At 35.4% G+C, this 24281-nt stretch overlaps 1 protein-coding gene across 1 annotated transcript in view; it reads left to right on the plus strand.

The window, feature by feature from the left end:
* LOC146600541 (titin-like) overlaps positions 1–24281 on the plus strand; it is a 242582-nt gene that overhangs the window by 82979 nt on the left and 135322 nt on the right. Inside the window, exons 97-136 of the mRNA XM_085321165.1 lie at positions 748–1035; positions 2077–2169; positions 2291–2573; positions 2898–3081; positions 3424–3513; positions 3608–3875; positions 3972–4232; positions 4831–5040; positions 5147–5224; positions 5339–5365; positions 6050–6097; positions 7007–7063; positions 7165–7242; positions 7514–7765; positions 8424–8516; positions 9004–9081; positions 9750–9818; positions 10455–10535; positions 10779–10841; positions 11103–11174; positions 11527–11607; positions 12059–12136; positions 12804–12881; positions 13101–13181; positions 13351–13437; positions 13851–13949; positions 15107–15184; positions 16034–16108; positions 16288–16362; positions 16646–16729; positions 16985–17047; positions 17403–17480; positions 17699–17782; positions 18743–18826; positions 19122–19202; positions 20944–21027; positions 21227–21541; positions 23501–23578; positions 23820–23897; positions 24111–24194. Coding sequence (XP_085177291.1) covers positions 748–1035; positions 2077–2169; positions 2291–2573; positions 2898–3081; positions 3424–3513; positions 3608–3875; positions 3972–4232; positions 4831–5040; positions 5147–5224; positions 5339–5365; positions 6050–6097; positions 7007–7063; positions 7165–7242; positions 7514–7765; positions 8424–8516; positions 9004–9081; positions 9750–9818; positions 10455–10535; positions 10779–10841; positions 11103–11174; positions 11527–11607; positions 12059–12136; positions 12804–12881; positions 13101–13181; positions 13351–13437; positions 13851–13949; positions 15107–15184; positions 16034–16108; positions 16288–16362; positions 16646–16729; positions 16985–17047; positions 17403–17480; positions 17699–17782; positions 18743–18826; positions 19122–19202; positions 20944–21027; positions 21227–21541; positions 23501–23578; positions 23820–23897; positions 24111–24194 — 4518 coding nt within the window. The remainder of the gene's footprint in view (positions 1–747; positions 1036–2076; positions 2170–2290; positions 2574–2897; positions 3082–3423; positions 3514–3607; positions 3876–3971; positions 4233–4830; positions 5041–5146; positions 5225–5338; positions 5366–6049; positions 6098–7006; positions 7064–7164; positions 7243–7513; positions 7766–8423; positions 8517–9003; positions 9082–9749; positions 9819–10454; positions 10536–10778; positions 10842–11102; positions 11175–11526; positions 11608–12058; positions 12137–12803; positions 12882–13100; positions 13182–13350; positions 13438–13850; positions 13950–15106; positions 15185–16033; positions 16109–16287; positions 16363–16645; positions 16730–16984; positions 17048–17402; positions 17481–17698; positions 17783–18742; positions 18827–19121; positions 19203–20943; positions 21028–21226; positions 21542–23500; positions 23579–23819; positions 23898–24110; positions 24195–24281) is intronic.

A 24281-nucleotide genomic window follows, 5' to 3' on the forward strand; every position in this document is an offset into this window, starting at 1 on the left:
AAAGTAATGTTTTTCCTATTGTGATTTATTTTTCTTTATCGTGTTTTAGCGGCAAATGTACAGCTTCCATCTTATGAACTTGTAYAGCTAGTAAAATAATTTGCTCAGTGCTTATATGGTTTTGCTAAGTTAACAGCAACAATTTGTGCTTTTACGTTTCTGCCAGCCACACTGATCCTGTGTTACTGAGGTGGACAAGAAGAAACTGAGTTAAACCATAAAATCAAGGAATTTTTTCAAATTTGTGATTAAAATTAAACAATATTTTTTCTAYTTTTTATTTTCTTTTTTACAACTTGCTATAACTGATCTAAGTAAACACTGAAATCTTTAATTTTCATTGAATTTGTATTCATTCTCTATTGGAGGAAAAACAGTTTTTGTGTGCGATTACATCTAAGCTTGGRCAGCCTAGACAGTGTGTTGTGACAGCATGGCACTTGGCTGTAACACTCTTGCAGGATATTCCATATTTGCTTCTGTAAAAATACTTAGGCCTTTTTGCAGCCCAATAGTTCTTCTAGTATTTTTTGCATGCATGTCCTTCCTGGGTGGAGAAAAACTGCATTTCATGAACCGTTTCTTGCGTGTTTGTAAAAATACTCTCTTGATATTAATTCCCTTTTATGATTGATATTCTCAAACTTTTATTTAACCTTGTTCTTTTCTTGTGTATCTCTTTTCCTCTTGCACTCTTAATCRTATTTTTCGTCTTTGATTATTCACTCAAACATTTTCACATTCCAGAACCTAAAAAGCCTCCARTATTTGACCAGCCTCTTCAACCAGCAGCAGTAGAGGAAGGTGATATCCTACAGCTCAGCTGCCATGTCCAAGGGTCGCAGCCAATGCGGATCCAGTGGCTGAAGGCGGGAAGAGAAATAAGAGCTTCTGACAGATGCAACTTCAGCTTTGCAAATGGAGTAGCTCTTTTGGAAGTTGCTGCAGTTACCAAATCTGATTCGGGAGAGTATGTGTGCAAAGCTTCAAATGTGGCTGGCACTGACACTTGCAAATCTAACGTGACAGTGAAAGGTACAGTAACAGAGAAAATYGAGGCATATGATGAAAATTAAAAACAAAACTCCATCTGCTTTGTTTCCTGTTGATCTAGGATATTAATAATCTGATAACAAACAATTAGTATCTTTTACTTCTTTGCAAAACTGTAGCATCTTGGAAGGCAATATATTTTATTTAACAGCAATTTAGATATAAAGAGCAACATAAACAATAGGAGATCAGCGTCAAACCAATAGTATATTCTTACCAAATAGGTTAAGTTGTTAGTTTCCAAATCCAAATACAGAATTTAAGACAAATGCAAGCTAAGTGTGTGTGAAATCACTTGTACTTGCATGTTTTATGGGAAAGATGGAACCAGTGATGTCTATTAAACAATACAAAAGAAATTTTATTGAGAAGGTAGCCTTGGAGGCTAATTGCTTCTAGACTGTTACAGCTCCAAGACCTTTTGGCCTCTTAGCTGGAAGTGAACACTGTCTAAGCACAAGGTCTTCCACGTGGCCTCTGGCCTTAATATTGCATTCAAGTTCTATAYGGCCAGTAATATATAGAAATAGTACCTTTTTCACTATACAGGTAGCAACATGGCTACAAAGAAKTACTCATTACAAGACAAAAAAAGAATTTAACAGGTCACTGAGTGTAAGTAACTTTGAGAGTGAGATTTCCAGAAAAAAATAYCAGAAAGAAGACCTCTCTAAAAATTAACTCACTTTGGAAAATTAGACTTCTTATTTGCATATCTTTCTGTGAACTGAAGTAGCCTGATTTTGATATTGTTTGCATCCATGAAGATTAAAAATGACATTACTGAAGTTAGTGAAGAGCATGATATGGCCCACAGTGCCCGGTTTCATTTGAGTATTTTTCATTTTTTTTAATTTTTTACTTCTTGCAGACTATTTTCTTCTGCTCAGTAATTCACCCCTTTTCAGATAGCTAAATTGGGAGCGTTGCCGTACATAGGAATGAATGATTACAGTAAGCCATGTTAATTTTTTATTTAAAAGCCAAATTTAACTATTTAATTCCGTTGTTTTTTGTTTTTAGAAAAACCAGCAGCTGCACCAGCAGCTAAGAAAGCAGAAGTGGAAGGAAAACTGTATTTTGTATCAGAGCCTCAGAGTATCAAAGTCATGGAAAGTAAGCACTCTCTCAGAAAACTTTATTGTCTTTTATTTGCCTGTATCTGTTGTTTGGTAATATGTCCTGCTGTCGCAGACACTTGGAAAGATTAACTTTCTGATTTTGTGTCTTTCTGCAGAGACTGTTGCAACATTTATTGCAAAAGTTGGAGGAGATCCAATTCCAAATGTTAAATGGATAAAGGGAAAATGGAGGCAACTCAACCAGGGAGGTCGCATTATCATCCAGCAGAGAGGAGATGAAGCCAAACTAGAAATAAAAGACGCAACAAAGACTGACTCTGGCATGTACAAATGTGTAGCTTTTAATAAACACGGTGAAATTGAGAGGAGTGTCAACCTACAAGTTGAAGAAAGAAAGCAAGAAGTTGTTGAAGGAGATCTTAGGGCAAAACTAAAAAGGTATATGCAAAAGTTTATATTTTAATATATCTCAGATCAGAATATAATTTATTAATATTTGTGACATATTTGGAAAATCATTACATTCAGATTTTGGTCCTAGCAACAGTCAGTCAAATGAGATGTCCCTGAGCAGACCAAGCTCAGTTAGACTAAGCGGGGAGATTATTGTGCCTAACAGTGTAGAAGTAATACAAACGTCTGACTAAACTACACTGTAGGATCATGCGGTCCAGGGCAATTTTAAGCTGATGCATTTTTTCAAAGAACAACTTTCTAGCAATGAAGTTCTGTATATTTAACTTATGTCGCTGATTTGAATAGAACTCCAACCAAAAGGAAGGAAGAAGAGGAAGAGAAACCTATTGATATCATGGAACTTCTCAAAAATGTTGATCCCAAAGAGTATGAGAAATATGCTCGCATGTACGGAATTACAGATTTCCGTGGCCTCCTGCAAGCCTTTGAGTTACTAAAGCAAACCCAAGAGGAAGAAAGCCATAGACTGGTAAGATGTGACTGCAGCAYTGGCTTTGTTATATATAGGTAGCATGGTTCCTATGAACAGACTTGGTGTCCAGTGTGATGTATGCGGGAGTTTCTGGCTCCTGTTTAGATCTTCTGCTGACACTTCTTAATGTCTTGCATGCTCAAGAAGAAGAAATAGCCTTTCTGGCCAATTATATTCTCTCTTGATTACAACTTTTAAGATGGGAAGATATGCTAGTTACAGTATATTTACAGAAAATTTTATGTGAGGACACATCAYTGTCAGAGTCTATGCTGCACAAACACGACGGCTTGACATTTAGTATCCTTTCATCTTTAAACATGTTCTACCCTTTTTTAGGAAATTGAGCTCACAGAAAAGGCTCGAAGAGAAGAACAGGAGTTTGATGAACTTATATCATTTATTCAGCAAMGACTCTCGCAGACAGAGGTAATGCACTGTTTTTGCCTGATTTGCAAAATATTCAAACACATAATAGGGAACTTGAAATGAGGCCTGACCCATTTAATCTAATATTTTTCAGCCTATTACTCTGATCAAAGACATTGAAAATCAGACTGTTTTAACAGATGAAGATGCTGTCTTTGAATGTGAGATTAAAATTAACTATCCAGAAATTAAACTTTCATGGTACAAGGGAACCCAGAAACTGGACTCTACGGACAAATATGRAATTAGAATTGAAGGTGATCGCCACATATTGAGAATCAGGAACTGCCAGCTTGAAGATCAGGGAAATTTCAGAATAGTATGTGGTCCACACATTGCCAGTGCTAGGCTAACTGTGATTGGTAAGTATTCTGTTGAAGTGTGTATTTGAATTAATTTGCACTTCAAATATTCCACTGTCTGATGTCTCTAAAATGTATGTTTTAACATGCTAACAGAACCTGCAGTTGAACGTCATCTTCATGATGCTACTTTCAAGGAAGGAAAAACATGCACCCTATCTTGTCAGTTCTCTATTCCAAATGCCAAGTCTCAGTGGTATAGAAACGGGAGGCCTATTAAGATAGGAGGGAGATATTCAACACAAGTCTCCGACAAAGTACATAAACTCATCATCAAGGATGTTAGAACAGAAGACCAGGGACAGTATACCTGCAAGCTTGACAATCTAGAAACAACTGCAGATCTGGCMATTGAAGGTGTGTAAACAGATACAGATTCTCTTTGTTATAGTAGTGACAAACAGTTTCTGGATACTCTGTTAATAGAACAAATGAAAATAAAAGAGATTRCTTAAAAAGATATCCTCAAACCTCAAAGCAGACTAAACAAGAAATTTTACTGTTCTTTCTCTTTGAACAATATGTGTCATACTTGTGTAACTTATTTTTTTAATATTACTAATGACTCCTTGCCTTCAAACACTGTGACCATACTTGGTTTTATTTTCTTTCTTTCCCGAAGCTCTTATTTTTGACTCAGATGTCCTCTTTATCTTAATTATTCCTTATATTTTCTTATTTGCCATAATGGCTTCTCTTGTTTAAATCTACTACACAGCAATCTTATCGTAGTTGTAGTCTTATGCTTTCTAATCTTCATTCTTAAGTAGAAAGCTTCACAAAAGACTGAATCCCTTGAATCCCTTTTTTCTTACTTTACTTTGTCAAGGTCTGTTGTTATTATCTGTTGTTATTATAATGTACCTGTTATTATGAAAACAATGAGAAAGAATTACATAAGCTAAATGGCCTGGTGATGTATAGTAATTGGTATATTTTTGTTTTTCAAAAACAGCTGAACCAATTCAGTTCACAAAAAGTATACAGAACATTGTAGTGAGTGAGCACCAGTCTGCAACCTTTGAGTGTGAGGTGTCTTTTGAYGATGCCGTTGTGACATGGTATAAAGGCCCCACAGAACTGAGAGAGAGTCCTAAATACAGCTTCAGAAGTGAAGGTCGTTGTCACTATATGACTATCCACAATGTCACTGCAGAAGATGAAGGTAAAGTTAATGGAATCTTTGTGGTGATGCCACCCTTTTATCTGATTTAGTGTTTTTCTTTTTAATGGTAAAAACATTCAAATATCAAAATTCTTATCTGCTGCAGGTGTATATTCTGTAATTGCTCGTCTTGAACCAAGGGGAGAGGCAAGAAGCACTGCAGAACTCTATTTGGTAACCAAAGGTTGGTAGACTTGTTAAACAAATTTCTGATCATAGCTACCTGCAAATTCATGAGCTTAAAAGGTGATATTGGAGAACTAAATGATTCTAAAAGAAATCTAATATTCTTTTGCAGAAATCAAACTGGAGCTGAAGCCACCAGGTAAAGAAAATGGAAAAAGTACACAAAAAAAAGCACAATAATCTGGCATTGATTTATTGTTTTGCTCTACTTTTTATTTTTATCTCTAGTTTTTATTTTTCAAAGCCTTTTTTTTTTCTGGTTATAGTAAGCCAGACCTATGTCCTGGAAAAAAAATTTCCTCACCTATAATGGTGAGGAACTATTTATTCTCGTAAGTAGTGGCAAAGCATATCATGATACCTCCAAAATCTGTAATTATTATTGTGTCTGAATCCTTTTTGCACTCTATGGATGCCATATTCTCTAAAACACAAAAGCTTATTTTTATTTCAATGTCTGAGGATTAGAAAGATGAAGAGACATCAATGAATAGATTCAACATCCTCTGTACTAATGAAAAAAAAAATGAAGAACGCAAAAGGGACAACAGTGATCTCCTTATGACATATCATGATGTTCCTTTCTGAATGCTCTTTGTCAAGAGTGCACTCCAAAATGTTGCAAGAATTATTTTGAAATAAAATGAAACAGTGTAGGATCAGGACAGACTGAAAAGTTAATGCAAGTAGTTCTGTATAGTTTGGGTAGTATTGGGTGCAATAACTGACTGTTAGAAACAATTAAAGCACCAGGAAGTAGTTTTGGAGATGGCAAATTCAAAACCGTGTTTTTTATTGTCAGTTAAACATTTTGTATTTGCAGAAGTTCCTGATGATAAGGTTGCAGTTCCACYTGAAAAACCAGCTGAAGGTAGGGAAATGAACCATACTCATTCCAAAGTGGTGTTTTATACTAGCACTGAGGCAGAAGGGCAGTAGGAACCTCAGAGAAAAATCTCARATTGCTCAGTGACAAGATCTAGTTAGTATCTCTGTAAAAGCATAACATGGGCAAGGGTTGATTGGACAGACTTGTTTTGCAGTATAGGAGGTGAAAACTAGACACAAGCAGGAATGAAGCTATTCTTTTAGAAAGACTGTGTCCTTTTCATCTTGTTTTCTCATCAGTCTGCTGTTCATCCATCTGCCTTTTATTTCCATTTTCCTCTTCTSATCATTCTTCATTTTCACCCTTTTTTCTTTTCACCACAAATATCTTTTAAACAAGCTTTCTGAGTTTCTACCCTTTGTATAAGAGAAGGGAAAAGAAATGACAAAGATTATTACACAGCCACGGTGTGCCTTGCACGTACATTGCCAACAGTATCTTTTCACCAAGCTCTGGAATACAGACTATAAATATTACACATCTTTCTCTTAGGTTCTATAGTTAGTAGTATGAACCTTCAAAGTTCAGTTTCCTTGGTTCCATTTCCATGAAGATTTGGAAAATGCTAGGGGTAGCAGCAGAAGGGGAGAGCTGCTGATATTAGGATGAATTGCTATCGACAAAGATAGGACAGTGATGGCAGTAAACAAAGAAAACAAAGCTGGGTAGGGTCAAGGATGAAGTAAAGGTAGACTGGGAATTCCAGCTCAAAGTATATTGCTCTAGCTGTGGCAGACTTTTAGTATAAGCACCATGTTTGCTTTTATTCTACAGCTGTAGTAAAATCAGCTCTTSTGTCTGCCTTCAAAATRCACTARGCTTTTTCTTCATTTACAAAAAAAMMCTCTGTGCTGACTTATCTGATTCTAAATATTTTGTTTTTCTCATAAGCTGCCCCTATTCCTATTCTTCTGCCTCTTGTTCTACCACCAGAGGAGAAAAAAATAGGTAAGAAAAAGTTTCAAACAGGAAATGTTTGGACARTGTATGATTTGGGTATGATTGTTCTCTTTTCAATTTTAAATTAAAAAATATAATTTCTTTTTAAGCGGAGAAGAAGGTTCCAGTAAAGAAAGTCTCCAAAAAGGTGGCTAAAAAGGGTCCTGAAGAGGTTCCACCACCTAAAGGTAAATATGTTTGTTTGTTTGTTTRTTTTACACTCCTTAAAAAATTGTAAAATTACCTTGTGGAAAAGACATTTGTTTGATTTCTGTCTTTATGTTAAAAACATGCATATTTAAAATCCAARCGTGAACTGATTAGGATCTCTGATGAATAGTCAGATCTTGAAAAGTTTTGTGAGAGTGAAATCACTTCATTAACTGTGGGCACCCAACACATCTTGCAGATTCCAGGCTATGTTATGAACAATCTTTTTTTGTTGTTGTTTTATTTAAGTTCCCGAGGTGCCAAAGAAGCCCAAAGAGATCACAGTAACTTCCATGGCAAGAAGAGAAGAGATTCATGAAGAAAAAGAGGACATATATGAAGAACCCAAACAACCTTATGAAGAATGGGAAGAAGATTATGGAGAAGACCATGACTATTATTTCAAGGAAGAAGGTTATGATGAAGGAGAAGGAGAATGGGAAGAGGCTTATGAAAAAAGAGAAGTAACCTATGAAGAAAAACGAGTCATTCATGAAGAAGGTATATAAAAATTTAATGATTTTATCCTTTCAGTTCCTATCTTTCTTCATATTTATTAGTTAGACTCAATAATTTTAAGTCAGGCAGCACTTTTGGAGTTGTTTTTATTAAAATGACTTGAACTTTAATATGCTGCTAACTTTTCACTGGTGCTTGATAAAACAAGGACCCTAGTATGGCAAGACGGAGATGCAGATGAAGGGCAGATACATTATAATCTGGCTGCCAATGAACTTTGCAGTTTGGAATATCTTTAAAATGTATTATGAATTAATATTTTGTAAGACTATGTGTCATCTTTACTTATTTTAGATATTTTTCCTAGCATTTTCAAATATCCTAGATAAACTCAGTATAAGTGAAATGTTTCAGATATGATTTTCTGGATTTAACATCTGTATTTTGCAATTCTTTGCATGCCTTTTATTGGCTTAGGTAGTACTATTGAGTATGTCTCCAGGAACAGAATTTTGTTCTGAAGGGAGAATCAGTCACAGAATGAGCAGAAAATTTTATTGCAGCTATTGGATCTTCAAAACTCTGTGTGCACATTTAAATTTAATAAGAGAATAATATTATAATGACGCTTAACTTCTGTGAGTGTTGAGCCTCCAGGTAATGCATTTCTCATCATTAAGTGATGCTATTTTTATTAAAGTGGTTGAAGTTCCTAAGAAGCCTGTGCCTGAGAGAAAACTGCCAGCAATTACAGCTGAAAAGAAAGAAAAGAAAGAAGTGACAGTTCGTCAAGGTATGACTTTTCTGCAAAACTAACATGAATGTGCAGATTAAGATCTCATATGCATCACCTTTGATCTGGACTGTGGTGGTTCCTCACATTTCCTTGAACAGGAAAGACTTCTCTTCGTATAGGATGAAGACATGCATAAGGGTCATGGCAACCTTTCCTCTTCTCCCACCTGAGGTTCTCCAGCAGAGAAAGAATAGTGAAAAGGGTGGTTGAGACAAATCAAGAATTGCTAGGAAAATCAAGTTATCTTGATCAAGCTTTATCTTCCCTTCTCGCCATAGACTAGTCTTAGGCTTGGGCAGTACTTTTGAGCCAGTGGAAGCTGTACTTTTGGGAAGTGTTGTCCATATAGATCCCTGCATATCTCTCCATGGAGGGTGGSCCTGATCACCTGTGAAACCTGGAAAGGGCCAACTGTAGTTGGTTTGTTTCTAGAAAATAATTTGGAAGATCACATAAGTGATAAATGTATCTGAATCATTTACAGTCGTCAAGAAACCTGTTGAAGAAAAAGTGGAAATAACCACTCAGAAGGTTGCAGAAGAAAAAGTCAAACGAGCTGAGGGTAACTACTATTTAATTACCTTATATGTTATCTTTACGTGAAAGTAGTGGTTGTTCTTATTTAACTGATCTACAGAAGCTTTGTCTTCATTTAACAGAGGTCTGATCAATTTTTCAGCCTTGAAAGCCTCTGTTAAATAGTGTAAAAGGAAGATAAAAAGCCATTTCGGGGAAAACAGTGAGCTTAGTTGCTGACAACAAATCCTTTAAGACAGGAAATGAATGTAAAACTGCTTTGGATGAAAGGCACTCTTTTACTCTTACCTCACATCTTCCTCACGTTTCCACCTTGACTTGCCTACAAGGATGTCTTAATTAATCGTTTACTTATGAAATAAAGACGTATCCCTACTGTCTTGGTAGCAAGCTCCTCTGGTAGAGCATTTACCATTCTGCAGCAGGAATCTGTCGTCTGGAACTCAAAATAAGTCGGGACATGGCCTTCTGCATACTAAATGTGCTTATGCAACCCCTTCAAAAGTTAGCAATCACAAGAAGCAATCACATCTCTTTCTGTAGTTTTGCATTAKTCTATGGAGCCTGGAATAGCTGCTGAGATAAACTATGTTTGCTTTGTTGTATTTTCAACATTATTGTTAAATAGCTATAGATTTATTTTGATCTCTTCACTAAATACAGGATTGATTAACCAAATTTTAATACCAACAGTTACCAAGAAAGTTCCACCAACTAAACCTCCACAAATGATCGTTGAGGAAAAAGTTATGAAAAAAGAAGGTACAGATTGGCATCTTTCAATTGCAGACTGCATTTTTTTCAGCACTTCATGTATTCTTCTGCCTCTTGTGAATGTGTGGGCCTGTGTGCATATACCTGGGTCACTTCTAGTCATGCACTGACTGCTCTCACTGTTTAAATGGTTCCTGTACCATGCTTTTATATTTGTGTTCTGTTTTGCTACAGGCTATCACAGAGTCTTTTTAACATATTTGTGGCTAGCTCTTTGATTCTTGTTCTAATAGCCCACAGGGTATTGCAGTAAGATTTAGCTTTTTCTTCATTTATTCTGCCTGATAGCATATGCTTATATAATAATGGCCCAGTACCCCAAAATTTCTTTGAATAAATGTTTTTGAAAGTCTTCTGATATACTATTTCAAAAAACCTGTGTGTGCATTTATTGTAAATTTTGAGATTAACACTGTCTGTATCTTTAGTCTCTAACAGATGCTAAATATTATACTTGTATGCTTGTTTTGTGTTCAGTATTTTAGAACATGAATACTGACTGTCTAAATATGTCTAAGACTTAAATGTACAATACAAATACTGATTTGATAAAACCTCATATATTGTCTATCACCAATGTGGATCTAGAAAATAAAATACTAAAACAAAATCCTATCTTTAAAGTACCGACAGTAGAAACATGGACTGTTTCAGAAGAAAAGATGTCGGTTTCTGTCCGAGAAGAAGAGTACTCATATGTCACAGGTATGTACAAATCCAGAAATCTATAAATTCAAACCAAAACAATCTTTCAATTTTAGTACACTTTCTTTAAATCTATCTTTATATGTGGCAAATTACATATTTAGACACATCATACATTTATGTTTCAGTATGCATTGCTTCTTTTTGTTCATTGTGTTATGTAGCCTCAGTTTTCTTTAAATTAATAGATGCGAACGTTTCAAATGTTCTATCTTAATGTTATTTAAATGCTTTTCTTTGAAGAGCCAGCAGAGCATGAGAAAACAGTTGAAGAAAGATTCTTTGAAGCTGTTTACCCAACTGAAGGTAGATTGATTAATAATGAGAGGCTAATGAATATCTACAATTTTAAAAATAATTTGAATCTATAGTTTATCAAAACCAATTGTGAAATTTGTATATGATATAGATTTTTGGGATTTTTTTTTTTTACATATGGATGTATGTATTTGAGTGTTCTTTTGGTGAACTGGACACACACAGTGTCTTCTTAAAAGAGTTTCAGATTTAGTACAAACATTGGCATTTTCTATCTCCAAATTTAATATCTTTAAATTCCTACTGTAGTACAAAAGGAAGTCGAAGAGAAGGAGGAGGAAGAGATTGTTTCCATAGAAGAGGAGATCCCTCATGTTGAAGGTGAATAAAATCTTTGCTCCATCATGTGCTCTGTTYTTCTGAACTTTATGTCTCTGTCCCACTGTCTACCAAAGAATAGTGAATCAGAATTGCTCAGATCCTTCCATCTCACTGTGGTTCTACTCTCAGAAGTTCAAGCCACAATACACTTCAAAAGCAACCTCATATTCATAAATATTTAAAATATTTCTTTGAATAAGTTCTTTGACATGGGCATATAGTTTCTGTTTGATAAAACAGAGTATTTTTTAATATTTAGTGTTCACTTACCTGGCATGTTGAGAGCAGCCTACTATGATTTTCTAAATGAATTTACCGTTCTCCTAAATGTTCACCACCTGTGTCTTTAAAGTGCCTGAGATACCAAAAAGACGCGTCCCAGAAGAAAGAAAACCTGTTCCTGTTCCTAAAAAAGAAGCTCCACCAGCTAAAGGTATTTCTACTGCCTTAATTAAAAAAAAAAAAAATCTTACTATCTTTCATTATATTATTTTCCATGTTGTCTTGAAGTTACTATCTTTGCATCCTTTGCATCTATCTTCAYATTTTGTAATCCGCTTTGATTTTTTTCATTTGTGCTGTAACTTAACTTACAGTACTTGGATTTGCCTYAGCCATGGCCCTTCCCTTTCTTAACATTTTGTGTTTGTTCTGTGTTCTTAGACTGTATGGCTTTTGCAGATGAGGGTAGGGTGTTTTTACTCCAGTACAGTGCCATGAAGGTGCTAGTGCAATAATGTTAACGCTGGACATTATTGTGTCTTATCGTGTACTGCTCACCTCCTTCCTAGATGCAATGTTCTATAAAGCAATTTTGAAATACTGCAATCTGGACAAGTATTCCAGAAACTAAAGCTCTCTTATTCTGACAATGTTTTTCAAAGTGCCTGAAGTCCCTAAGAAACCTGTTCCAGAAAAGAAAGTTACTGTTGCTAAAAAAGAAGTGGTTCCCCCAGCAAAAGGTACAGCATCTTCTGAACGTGAACTCTCRTATTCTGTTTTTCTAACTACTATTCATTTCTAAATATAAGCATATGATAAATGTAGTCTTTGTGTGTTGTGTCTGTTTTTGTCTAAGACAAACAAAAGCATTAGAAAGACTACTTAAACGATTTTTAATATCTTTAAAGTGCCAGAAGTGCCTAAAAAACCCGTACCTGAGGAAAAAGTACACATTCCTGTTCCCAAAGAAGAACCTCCACCTGCCAAAGGTATACCTAGTGATGAAATGTATGTGCACCTCTTAAACATCATTTTAATCTTTTTTGTTAGCTTGTATGTGAACATATTTGTGACAAAAATTGATTTTTCATGTATGTGTCTCTGCATAAATAACATTTTTTAAGGCTAGGTAACATGCTTGAACAGCTCTTTCTTCAGTAAAAATTCAGTCATACTCAGTGCCTTCTAGGCATCCAGGGGCTGATTTCTTCTGATTTCTTTCTTTCTTTCTTTCTTTCTTTTTCAGATATATGTTCTTCTTGTCAATCACCTTCCTATGTTAAATGCATGATTTATATGTTTTGTGATTTGTCTTGATAGTCTTAAGAGTGGATGAATACAATTCTATAATACTCWAGCTCTTCCCAAGGCAAAAATTCTGTTAGCTTACATTTTATCTCTTTTAAGTGCCAGAGGTGCCTCAGAGAGTGCCCCCAGAGAAAAAAGTTGCTGTTCCAAAAAGAGAGGAAGCTCCACCAGCTAAAGGTACATCTAAACAAAATAACATTCTTTTCTTCATGTCTTAATCATCTTGTTCGTGTGGTTTGCTTTTTTGATGGTGAAGTGAATCTGGTTTTAGTTATAATCCAGTTACTTTAGCTTTGTACCCTTTCTGTCAGTTTTGTTGATAATTGTGCTTTAGATGCAGTCTTAAAACACCTGTAATTTTAATATTTAATGCTATTATAATTAATATCTCCAAAGTGCCAGAAGTACCTAAGAAAGCAGTTCCAGAGGAAAAAATACCACATGTGCCTAAAGTAGAAGAGGCTCCACCTGCAAAAGGTATTGTAACTCTTATTGTAATCCGAACTCATTTGCTCTGTTGTTTTGTTTTGTTAACAGATTATTTGTCTGTGTGTAATCTTCTTTTTGAATAATATGTTTCTGTTACTTGMTGCTTTTGCTGGTTTTCCACTTTATAGAACCTAAAATTAAGTAATTTTTTTTAAAGTGCCTGCAGTTCCTAAGAAAGTTGTCCCTAAAGAAAAAGTACCTCCTGCTGTTCCTAAAAAAGTTGAGGCTCCTCCTCCAGCTAAAGGTATGCTTTTCAGTAGAATGAAAGAATATGCTGTTTCTCAGCTTCTRTGTTCTGTGTTGTTATCAGTCATTTATTTCTGTTCCCACTGTGAATTGTGCTCTAGGTGAGCACAATCCTGCTTGAGCAGGAGGGTTGGACTAGATGATCTCTAAATGTCCCTTTGAACCTCAACCATTCTGTGATCGTCTGAATTCAGCTGTACTATACTGATTTAGCAACTTTGAATCACTAGATTATTCTGAATGTGCTGCACAATACTTCAAAAATACTGTTTCTAAATGTTGAATCTCTGTTATGTGTTATGTGCTCAGTACCCTTACGCAATTCTTTGAAAACTTAGGTTTAGCGATCTGCAACATTGCTTTCACACTGGAATTAGAAATTCATTCATTTTACGTTACTATCTTTCAAAGTGCCTGAAGTGCAAAAGAAAGCTACTTTTGAAGAGAGAGTAGTCATCACAGAAGAAAGAATTTCTGTTGCTGTTCCAGAGGAAATCCCACCACTTGAAGGTACACTGCAAACAGAGATATCAGTGAGAAACCTTCTTTTGTGCTTTATCCAGAAGTCTATTTTAAGACCAAGAACAAAATACACAAATATTTTGTCATTGTTATTGTGTATGAGTTTTGCACTGSAATATTTTACAGACTTGCAGGCAATTAAGAGCTTCCTTAGCAACATCAAGCATTTCAGTCCTGAATGCCAGGATCCCAGCCCATTGACATGAACGGGAATTCTCCCACTGAATGCAATGATCTTTGAATCAGGCTCTCAGGAAGTCATAGTAAGAGGAATGGATGTATAGATCTGAGTTTTGAGTCCTCTCATTAGGACAATAACCATCCATTTGTCATGCTGCCTACAAAGCTCTCTGGAGCCTTGCAGATAACAGTAGTATTCTTCCTGCACTGTTAGCTTCTCATCATTTTTTTTTTAATTCAGATTCTCAGATTCAGGGAGGTTGAGGTCCGTTGTTTAAAGTAGTAAAATTTCACCGAGGATCTGCTTCAAGATAGCTGAAATCAACATTTTGACCATATTTATATCCCATTAATTACTAGCCACTCAAAATAATTTACATATCTTTATTACAAAGATACATCTGAATTTTTAAAAGCAGATGCATCAGTTATCCTTCTAAAATATGGACATGCAAGTATATATTCCTATAGATACATATATTATTAATGTTTTGTTTGTTTCATGCAAATTAATCTATTATCCCAGGACAGGGAGATGTTTTCCCTGATACAGTCATATTTGTAGACATGTACACACTAGCCTTCCGCTTCACTTCTTCACCTTCGTTCTGTTCCTGTCCTTCTGCTTTCATACAGTTAGATAAAGGAGTAACCTCCAGTTCCTTAGCCGTTGTTTCTCTACTTCAGCTGTTGCTCTGAGGAAGTCTGGGGAGCTGAGATATTCTGATAGATGGATAGTTGACAGTGAGAGAGATTTGAGAGATACAACAGGGTAGGATACACAGGGCATGGATAAAACATACCATTCAGGGTAAATCATAGCATATGTGTGCATATAACACTTTCTGTATTATATACATATCTATCATTGTCGTATTGAACTCAGAAGAATTATTCTGTATCTCCTTCCATCCATGAATCCATTCATCAACCAAAAATCCTAAAATTAAATATTTTCTTTAAAGAACCAGCAGTGGAAGAATTGTCTGAAGAAGAAATGGAGGAAGTATCTATCTCAGTTCATAGAGAAGAGATTTCTGAAGGTATGACCACACTTCAGGAATACAAGGCAAAACCAAAAGCTAATTTTTGTTTTGTACCAAAAGCAGTGTAAATGAATTTTTTAGATTTTCTAGTTGCTTAAAGTCTGAAGTTTCACGTATTACAAACCTGGCTGCTAAGCATGTCTACAATTTCTGAGACTTGCTTTTAAAAGGTAGAGTTAAACTCTYTGATATATTGAAATTTCTTGGATATTGAGAATTATCAGCCCTTCACTTTTTTTWAAAAAAAAATCTCTCTTGGAAGTTATTGCTCCAGCTATTCTTCTGTATAGTAGAAAGTTCCTTCAGAATATCATGATGCATTCTGCTTTCTCAGACTATTTCAAGGTAAAATGACTAAGAAGTTGTTTCCACCTGTAACTTTATTGGTGGTACCATGATGCTGTGGAAAGCAGTAAAATACAGATTGATTGAATTTCCTTTGTGATACCACAGAAAGTGTTCACAAAGGGCAGCTTTAGTCAAGGAAACTTCTTGGTATTTGGGAGAGACACTTTCTCAAAGTGGACAGATTCCAACAGTTGTGAATTTACAAATGGAAAGTGCTCATTTGCTACTTCAAACGCTTAGCATTTTCAAATTCTACAGAAATACAAGAGGAGGGCTCAATTTCAATTCCACTTAAGTTACATGGAGTGATTCCATTAGTTTGAGAGAGAAGGATGATTTGAGTGCAGTTTTTGCAAACTAGCAGTAGAGGTGTTTATTAGTAATGTAAACTGCTCATTCTTGCCTTTTCAATTACTTTTTTACTTGTCAGCATAGTAAATTCAATAATAGATATCAAATATTAAAATGTAGGTATTTTTTAATTTTAATATTTTAAAGTGACTGAAGAAGAGTCTTACTACGTAGAGGAGAAGGTAACTGTTCCTAAAAGAGAAGAAGCCCCACCTGCTAAAGGTATAGATTCTTTTCATTATAAAATTTTGATTATTTCTGTCTCAGAGTTCCTTGTTTTGTCAGTTTGAGTCCACTAAATGTTTGCTTATCTCATTTTGTGTTCTTTTGTGTTAAAGATGTGTGCTTGATATAGTGATACTATTCCCCCTTTTAAAACCATGTAACATAATCTTTTAAAGTGCCAGAGAAGCCTAGGAGAGTTGTCCCTGAACCAAAAATTCCAGCTGCTCCGAAAGAAGCTCCAGCAGCTAAAGGTATAAAACAGTTTCTCGTCTGAGTGATGTACACATGTATCTTCAAGGCGATATGTTTGTCTTACTGTCTTGTTTGTGTATATTGACAACCGTAGTGTTTGCTTGCAGTGATGAGTGTTTTTTTTCAAATTCCATTGTGTACTGTACAAAGTGTTTGTGTTAACTCAGTAAAATGCTTTTTTTTTACTTAAAAAAACCTACTGTGATGTAGTAGACAATTACAAGCATTGGAGTTTAATATTCTTTCTGATCTTCCTTCTCATTTTTACTCATATTTCTAAAGTGCCTGAAGTTCGTAAGAAAGCTGTTCCTAAAGAGAAAGTATCTGTCCCCGTTCCTAAAAAAGTGGAAGCTCCAGCAGCAATAGGTATATCAGTGGTTTGTTCCTTCTGCAAAAAAATGTCTCCTTGCTGCATCCCTTAGCTAACACAAAAGCATGCTARTAAAAAATGTAGTTCACATACCAAATCTCTGCAGCATTAAACGTACTTATGTCTGTCTGTTTACAGTGTAGCTTGAGGCCTATGTCTTGTTGATGAGGTTTATGTGTTGTTTCCTCTTCTATCTTGTGCTGGTTAGTGCGATAAATACAATTGTCTGAAGTTATGCAATCTTTTTTAAGAACCTCCAGAAGAACAAGTGCCCGCTTTTGAGATAGAAATTGAAGAGCCTCCATCAACCAAAGGTAAATACAACGAGAATAATATTCTTAGGGAGCTTTTTTGTCTAGTCTTACAGCATTTGTATGCAGGCATTTTAGCTGTAGTAATTTTTATTTGTTAGTGTCTGTAATCTCAGTCTGGATCTTCCCTTTTTTGTTTTATTTTTTATTATTTATGTTATGCTCATCTTCTTTGTTTTTACTGTGGCTATAAATTACATGCTTCTGAAGAGTCTTATTTTTGTTCTTATTGAATGTTCTTTAACATTTTCTTATATTAAAAATCAGATGAGGTAGGACAGACTTACGCATGTCTGCTAAATACAGAACTGCACTTTGAATATTACCATTAAATATTCTTACACTTAATATTTTTAAGTGACTGAAGTGCACAGAAGAATTATCACAGAAGAAAAAGTTGCTGTTGCTAAAAAAGAGGAAGCTCCACCAAAAAGAGGTATCTCCTTTTTAGCACTCTACAAGAAAAGTGTCTAATACTGGCTTATATTTCTAATATCTGATTGTATAGCATAAATTGTATGTTTCAATGTTTCCCTTTCTTTTTTTATGTGCCCTAAAGAAATTTCAGGTCTGTGCATTTTGTCTTTTGTCATCTGATTATGTTCAGAAGCGATCCTTAATTCAAAATCTTTTAAAATAAACACTTTTTTAAAATGCCACTAGTGCCCAAGAAGCCTGTGCCAGAAGAGAAARTGCCTGTTCCAGTTCCGCAGAAGGTGGCACCTCCACCAGCTAAAGGTACATAAGTTGTTTGAAAGGTAGAGAAGGCTCCTGCACATCAGCAGTCAGTGCACCTCACTTGCCATGTGCTTGGCTAATACAGCACCAGTCTATACTAACTTCATTATAAAGTGACAGGAACTTCGCCCTCTCCCCTCCAAAAGAACGCAGAAGATGACAGAGAATAGTCACATACCTGCGCTCCATGCGTATACTAAGCAACCAGTCATTTCATTGATTACACTGGCTGCTTAAGAGCTTTGGAAAGCTGAGTTAAGACATCTACTCAGTGAAGAAGCTCAATGAAAACAAATATATTTAGAAAAAAACATTTATCGATGTTCGATGATGTCATCAGTATTCAGAACAGAGATTTTCAAAGTTACAAGTGTGTTCTCTGCTTCTGTGATTCTCTTGTGTTTAGAAAGTGATTTTGTTGTGTATTCTGTACGTATCGTGTTCTGTAGTTAAATTACATTTCTGAAGAGCCTAGATGTGAATTTTGCATCCTACAGCATCTTACTTTCTTACTTTTGTCTCCATCTTTGCATCTTGCTTCATGTTGTGTGAATATACTGTTAGCTTTTTTGTATGTTTTGACTCTTATCTAATATTTTGTTTATGATTTTAGTAGATAACATACATTATTTTAATATTTATCTATGTTCCTGCTCTTAGTAAAGTTGCACAGTATCTCAAAGTGTCCAATTTATCTAGAGAATTTATTCCTGTAAACTCCAAGCTATTACTCTTCAAAATCCATACCTAGCTACTATGCATTAAAGCTTAAGCACTCTATTGTCTCCGTTAATTTATGTTGTCTTTACGTTTGGTGTACTTGTTGTAAGATACTTATTCTTGCTATGTAAATGTGTAATATTTCCCCCGTAGTTGTATGTCTGTAATTGTTTTGTGTGAACTTTAGAATGTGTGTGACTTTTTTAGAATTTAGCATTCTTACAATTGCTATCTTTAAAGTGCCAGAAGCGCCAAAGAAAATTGTCACAGAAGAAAAAGTATCCATTGCTGTTCCAAAAAGAAAAGTGTCTCCACCACCAGAAGGTATTCCTGCTCGTCGTTTAATCTATGATCAGACTATCTGTAGTGCAGTGCCACCAGAGCTTCAAGCCTACTGTCCTGGCACTGTTCTTGAAGTTCTCGCATTCTATGGTAGTCCCAAGGGAACCTGAACAGGGTCCTTGAGAAACACAAGAGACGTATTTTCCTCAGTTCCTCTGAGTGTGGGAGGTGTAAAGAAATAATAACTGTTTTTCTAAGAAACTCTTAATAGGATAGGTATTATTGTACACAGTATTGCACCAGAAAAAAAATATTAAAATAGACTCTGTCTTTGAAGTAGCAGCAGAAGAAGAACACTGGGCTGTGTCAGAGGAAGTGTCCATTTCTCTTCACACAGAAGAGGAGATTTCATACACAGGTATGAACAGATTTAAAAAATTCTGTGTTCAGATATGTGCCTTGTCAGCACAAAACAAAACAACAAAACACATAGTTTCAAGTTCTGTACATCAAGGATTCATTCGTCCTGAATAGGAAGTTTTTAGACTACCAAAGGAATTCCAGAATGGTATTAGAGTTTCACAAAAGTTTTAAATCTTTCCTCCTGGCATTTTATTGTTGTTACAGTGGAAGTCCAGTCGTTTCACTAGATCCTCTTTTGCAAATCTTGCCACCTCTCTGCCCTTGAATGGAAAACAGGGCAACCTTTACATTCACTTGTATTAATATATTTTCCTCTTCTTGCAAAGTCTGTTCTTTCCTGTTCTGTGATAGCAATTCCTCATCTAAATGTGAAGGTCAAAGAAACAACCTTTACCTCAGCCATTGCCATTCTTTGTTCCATGGCTGGCAGAGACAACACAATCCCAGGTATTGAACATGCCAGCACAGCAGCTTTGCAAAAGTTCACAGATTTTCAAGCAAATTCACTGCCATATCACTTTGGGAGGCAATCTATTGCTTGAAGTTGAACCACAAGGTGCCTCAGACAACATTATCAAGCACTCTGGACATACCAGCTTGGGTTTGAATTGAAGGTTAATACAAGTACATTAGTGTGAAGTTAAATAATCTATTGTCTCTCTACTGGAGAATAATGTGGGCAGGCAGATCTTGAGTATTAAGAGGAGGATGGAAGAAGACCTTTTTCTGGCTTCCTATAAGGCAGGGATGATATACCAGCTAATCCCCACAAAGAAAATCAAAGCAAAAAACAGAGATAACATTCTCTCATGGGATACCAAACAGAGGTGCAGTAGCTGGGACAAAATAATCCACATGAACCTGTGCCTCCTGGCAAGGACACTGATGTGCGATGCAGTTTTTGTAATAATTTCAATGGGTTACCAGTTCCAATCAGTTTTAATYTGAGATTTCAAATTCAGCTGTACCTGGTATTTATAATTAAATATCAGGGCTCTGCCAAGATATATTTAAAGAACAGATCAGGCATCACATTGCCCTAAAATCAACGTCTTCTTAACAACCATCAAGACTTATGGTAGCCACTCAGTCCACATTTACTCTCACCGTTAGCTGCTGTGAAGAAAGCTGGTAGAAATTCCCAAATCTGTCTCTGACAAAATGGATTTCATCTCTTAAGAAGATCAAAGAGATCTCAGACCTATTAAGAAAATGCTGAAGTTATTCTCTGACTTGGCAAGCCTAACAAATTTCCAGTTGAAAATTCCATTTCATGTACTACTGTTCTAAAAAAGAGAATATGTTACTTAAATGAAGTGCGCTTTCTGTCTCAACAAATCTTAAAGAGTGAAAAAAAATCAAGTCTTAATATTCTGGAACTTTTAAAATCGTGAGACAGAATTTTCTGTTCTCATAGGCATTGCTGTGTCTGAATGTACAACCAGCTGGCAAAGTAGTTAACAGAAGAGGAAAACTGCCTTCCTCATTGAGCAATGAGTTCTTCTGTCTTTAGTTAGGCCAGAGCTTTCATCCATTGAAATGTTTATTGTTTCTGTATTGAACAGCTGCGTAATTACTTCCATAATAACATGTCCAATGTCAATAAGCACAGTTGCTTTTTACATATTAACCATGTATTTGTAAGATATCTTTTTATGTTTTTTGCCAAACATACTCTTTATTTTTAAACAAAACTTTCTAAAATTCTTAAATATAAATGTGCTGTATCTTTTAAGTGCCTGATACACCAGAGAGGGCTATCATTGAAGAAAGACTACCAATTATTCCTCCTAAAAAAGTGACAAGACCACCAGCTAAAGGTACACTGGATGGAGTATAGAAATATGATATACATGTTTTCTGTGTATTGTATGTTCCGTGTGCAGTGAGCACTGCTTTGTTTTCTATGGAACGTTCTTCTTTTGGCTTGGATCTTACTAGACAATACCCTGTGGTCCTTAGTGTTAGTAAGATCTATGCGCTAAATTTTAAAATTCTTATATTTGCTATCTTTTTAAGTGCCTGAAGTTCGCAAGACAGTGGTCCAAAAAGAAAAAGTATATGTTGAGGTTCCTCAGTATGAAGAGAAAGAAGAGGTTCCACAGTATGAAGAGGAAGAAGCCACCAGATATGAAAAGGAAGTAATCCATTACAAGGAAGAAGTCCGCCACTATGAGGAAGTTGCTCATGCTGAGGAGGAAGTTCCTCAGTATGAAGAGGAAGTCACCCATTATGAAGAGGAGGCTGCTTATTATGAAGAGCAAGTTCCTCAATATGAGGAAGAGGAAGTAGAAGTTCCCCAATATGAAGAGAAGGCTCTCCCACCAGTTAGAGGTATATTTTAATTTTAGGGTTATATGAGAGAAAATAATACCCTTTTCACTCTGTTAATGTGTTGAGATTTTGTTTTAATATATTCYGGGGTACTTTGCAGTGTACCTTTTCCCAAGATATTTAATGATTAGTATACCTTTTAGAAAACATATTGGATGGTTTAATGCCTACTGTTCGCTACTACTTCTGTAAATTTAATTGTTGCATGTGCTAAGTGTTCACTCCTCTTTCACATGAGGTCTGCATAATCCACTAAGGAAACTTAGATCAATTTTATTTCATCCTTGTCTGGAGTCTAATCTTGCTGTCAGTCTGTGTTTGAAACACCTAGAGACGTTTATGAAAGTTCTGCAAAAGCAGGCAAAAATATTTTTTATCTTGTAAATATGTTGGATATTTGAAATGATTTAGGAACACAAGTCACATTGTGTTACACTCAGAAATGTATGAAAACCCCATCTAATTTTTTCTTTTTTTTTGAAGGGAATAATATATTGTCTTGGACAGCAGAGGCACAAAAGTTCTATTAAGTTACCATTTTTTTCACACTTTTAGTTGTAGATACTTCTTTTCAGAATATATTTTTATTGAGATGGTGTAGATTTTCAACATTGTTAGTACAGGATGAACATACTATTCACAACTCAGAGAGGGCAACTAGGTCATTCCAAGAGGTTGGTGATAAAGCCTTTCAACATCCTACATCGTAATACAAAGACACAGACTAGTTATGTGTGATTTTCTTAAAGGATCTTAATCATTTAAGAGTACTTAAAAATGTATAATATTTTCCAGTCCTTACTCAAATCATACAATTGTGTCTCTTCTTCAAAGAGAAGTTTAGGATTTCTTTTGACTAACTAATGTGTATCAGAACTATAGCCAACGTTATTCACACTAGAAATTTGATATATTGGTTAGCACCCTTTCCTATGCACTGTGAAAACAAGATTTGTCCTGAACGAGAAGATTCATCTTAACTGAAATTTCCCTTGACTCTATGATAGCAGTTAAGCTTAGTGCATGTGTGCTCCAAACTTTCTTCAGTCCACCCAGATCCACTTACTGTCCTGCCATCATAAAACTTGCATGGATATTTCTCATTTCTGAGTACAAACACCACTAAGATACATTTTAGTTAAAATCTTTGTCTCACTCCAGTTAAAGAGAAAATTTCTATTGATTTTAGCAGAATCAGGATTTTTTTCATCTGTATCAAAGTAAGCCACTCATAAACATTGCCATTACCCACCAAATTCTGGTATAAACAGTTGGGTACTTGTAACATGTCCATAGTTCTATGTTAGAAGCAAATGCAAATTCATTGATAATCTTGATACACTTGCTTTTTTCCTGTAGATACCACTAGCAGATTTCTGAGGGAAAAAGATGTAATCGACAATATATATATATAATATATATCCTAAATCTGCTTATTCAACATGATTAAATGTTATCTATTACATACCTGAGAAGCATTAGAATAATAGTTCTTGGGGAAAGTAAGGAGAAAAGTAGTGAATCTACTAATTATCTGATACAGTAATTAAAGTTGTTATTTATTAGAATGTCCATTTTTTCCATTTTTAGCATTTTTAATTTGCTCCAAAAATTGAAAAAAAAATGTAAAGCTGTATTTTTTCAAGTTTCCCCACCATGATACTTCTTAATCTTCTCCATAACTGTTTTTGAAAAGACAAACCATGTCTTACTCAATCTTTGGATCAGCAAATATTCCCTTGAATTTAAAACGACTATGGTGATGATATCAGTAGCTGAGGAGGGGCATGGACTTAACAGATGCGACTACATTCTGTTTGCTGGGAGGGGGTTGTCTTAATGTGCAACCCATGTTAAATCATAGCTGTATGTTCTGCGTGTATATTTGTGCTGGGTTGCTTGCTTGCACTTTAAGTTCCTGTTGAAGTAAATTCCTAAAACAATATGATATCTTTCAAGTGCCTGAGGTACCCAAGAAGCCTGTTCCAGAGGAAAAAATACCTATTCCAAAGAAAGAAGAAGCTCCCCCAGCAAAAGGTACATTATCTTTTGTTAGCAAACCTTCTCTGAATATCTAATACACAATATTTCTCAGATGCTTTAGTTAAACATTACTTTTCCTGTTCTTGTGGGAGGGAACTCTTCATATGAAAAGTTTGTTGTGCTGTCGTCTTTGTTTTATTTCTGTTTTGATTAGCTTGTGCATTAGTTAAGCTTAGTGCATGTGTGCACTTTATGAATGCTTGTGTATTCTTAAACCAAAATAATATTTTTGAAGTGCCTGAGGTGCCGAAGAAACCTGTACCAGAAAAGAAAGTTCCAGTGCCAAAGAAGAAGGAAGCTCCACCAGCTAAAGGTATATCAACTTGTAATTAGTAGTGCTCAGAAAGATCTTCTAGACTTGTTTTATCTTCTCACTTATGTTAAACACATGATAGGGAAAGGACTGTTGTTCTTTTGAATCGTGGTTCTTTGTGTTTGTATTCAATAGTTTAATGTCCCTGTCACTTTTAAATCATGGCATTTTAGCTTGTGGTTCAAAGCTCAATTTACAATAATATCTTTAAAGTGCCCGAAGTACCGAAGAAACCCGTACCAGAAGAGAAGGTGCCTCCTCCTGTACCGAAAAAGAAGGAAGCTCCGCCAGTTACAGGTATGTTAGCTCTTAACTAAATGCATTAAGAGGGAAAGTTGTTTGTTCTTCACCTTTCCTCTTTAAAATAGTGTAGTGCAAAAATAC

The sequence above is a fragment of the Rhea americana genome, unplaced genomic scaffold (assembly GCF_003343005.1).
Source record: "Rhea americana isolate MKP2758 unplaced genomic scaffold, rheAme1 scaffold_12, whole genome shotgun sequence".
Lineage (NCBI taxonomy): Eukaryota > Metazoa > Chordata > Aves > Rheiformes > Rheidae > Rhea > Rhea americana.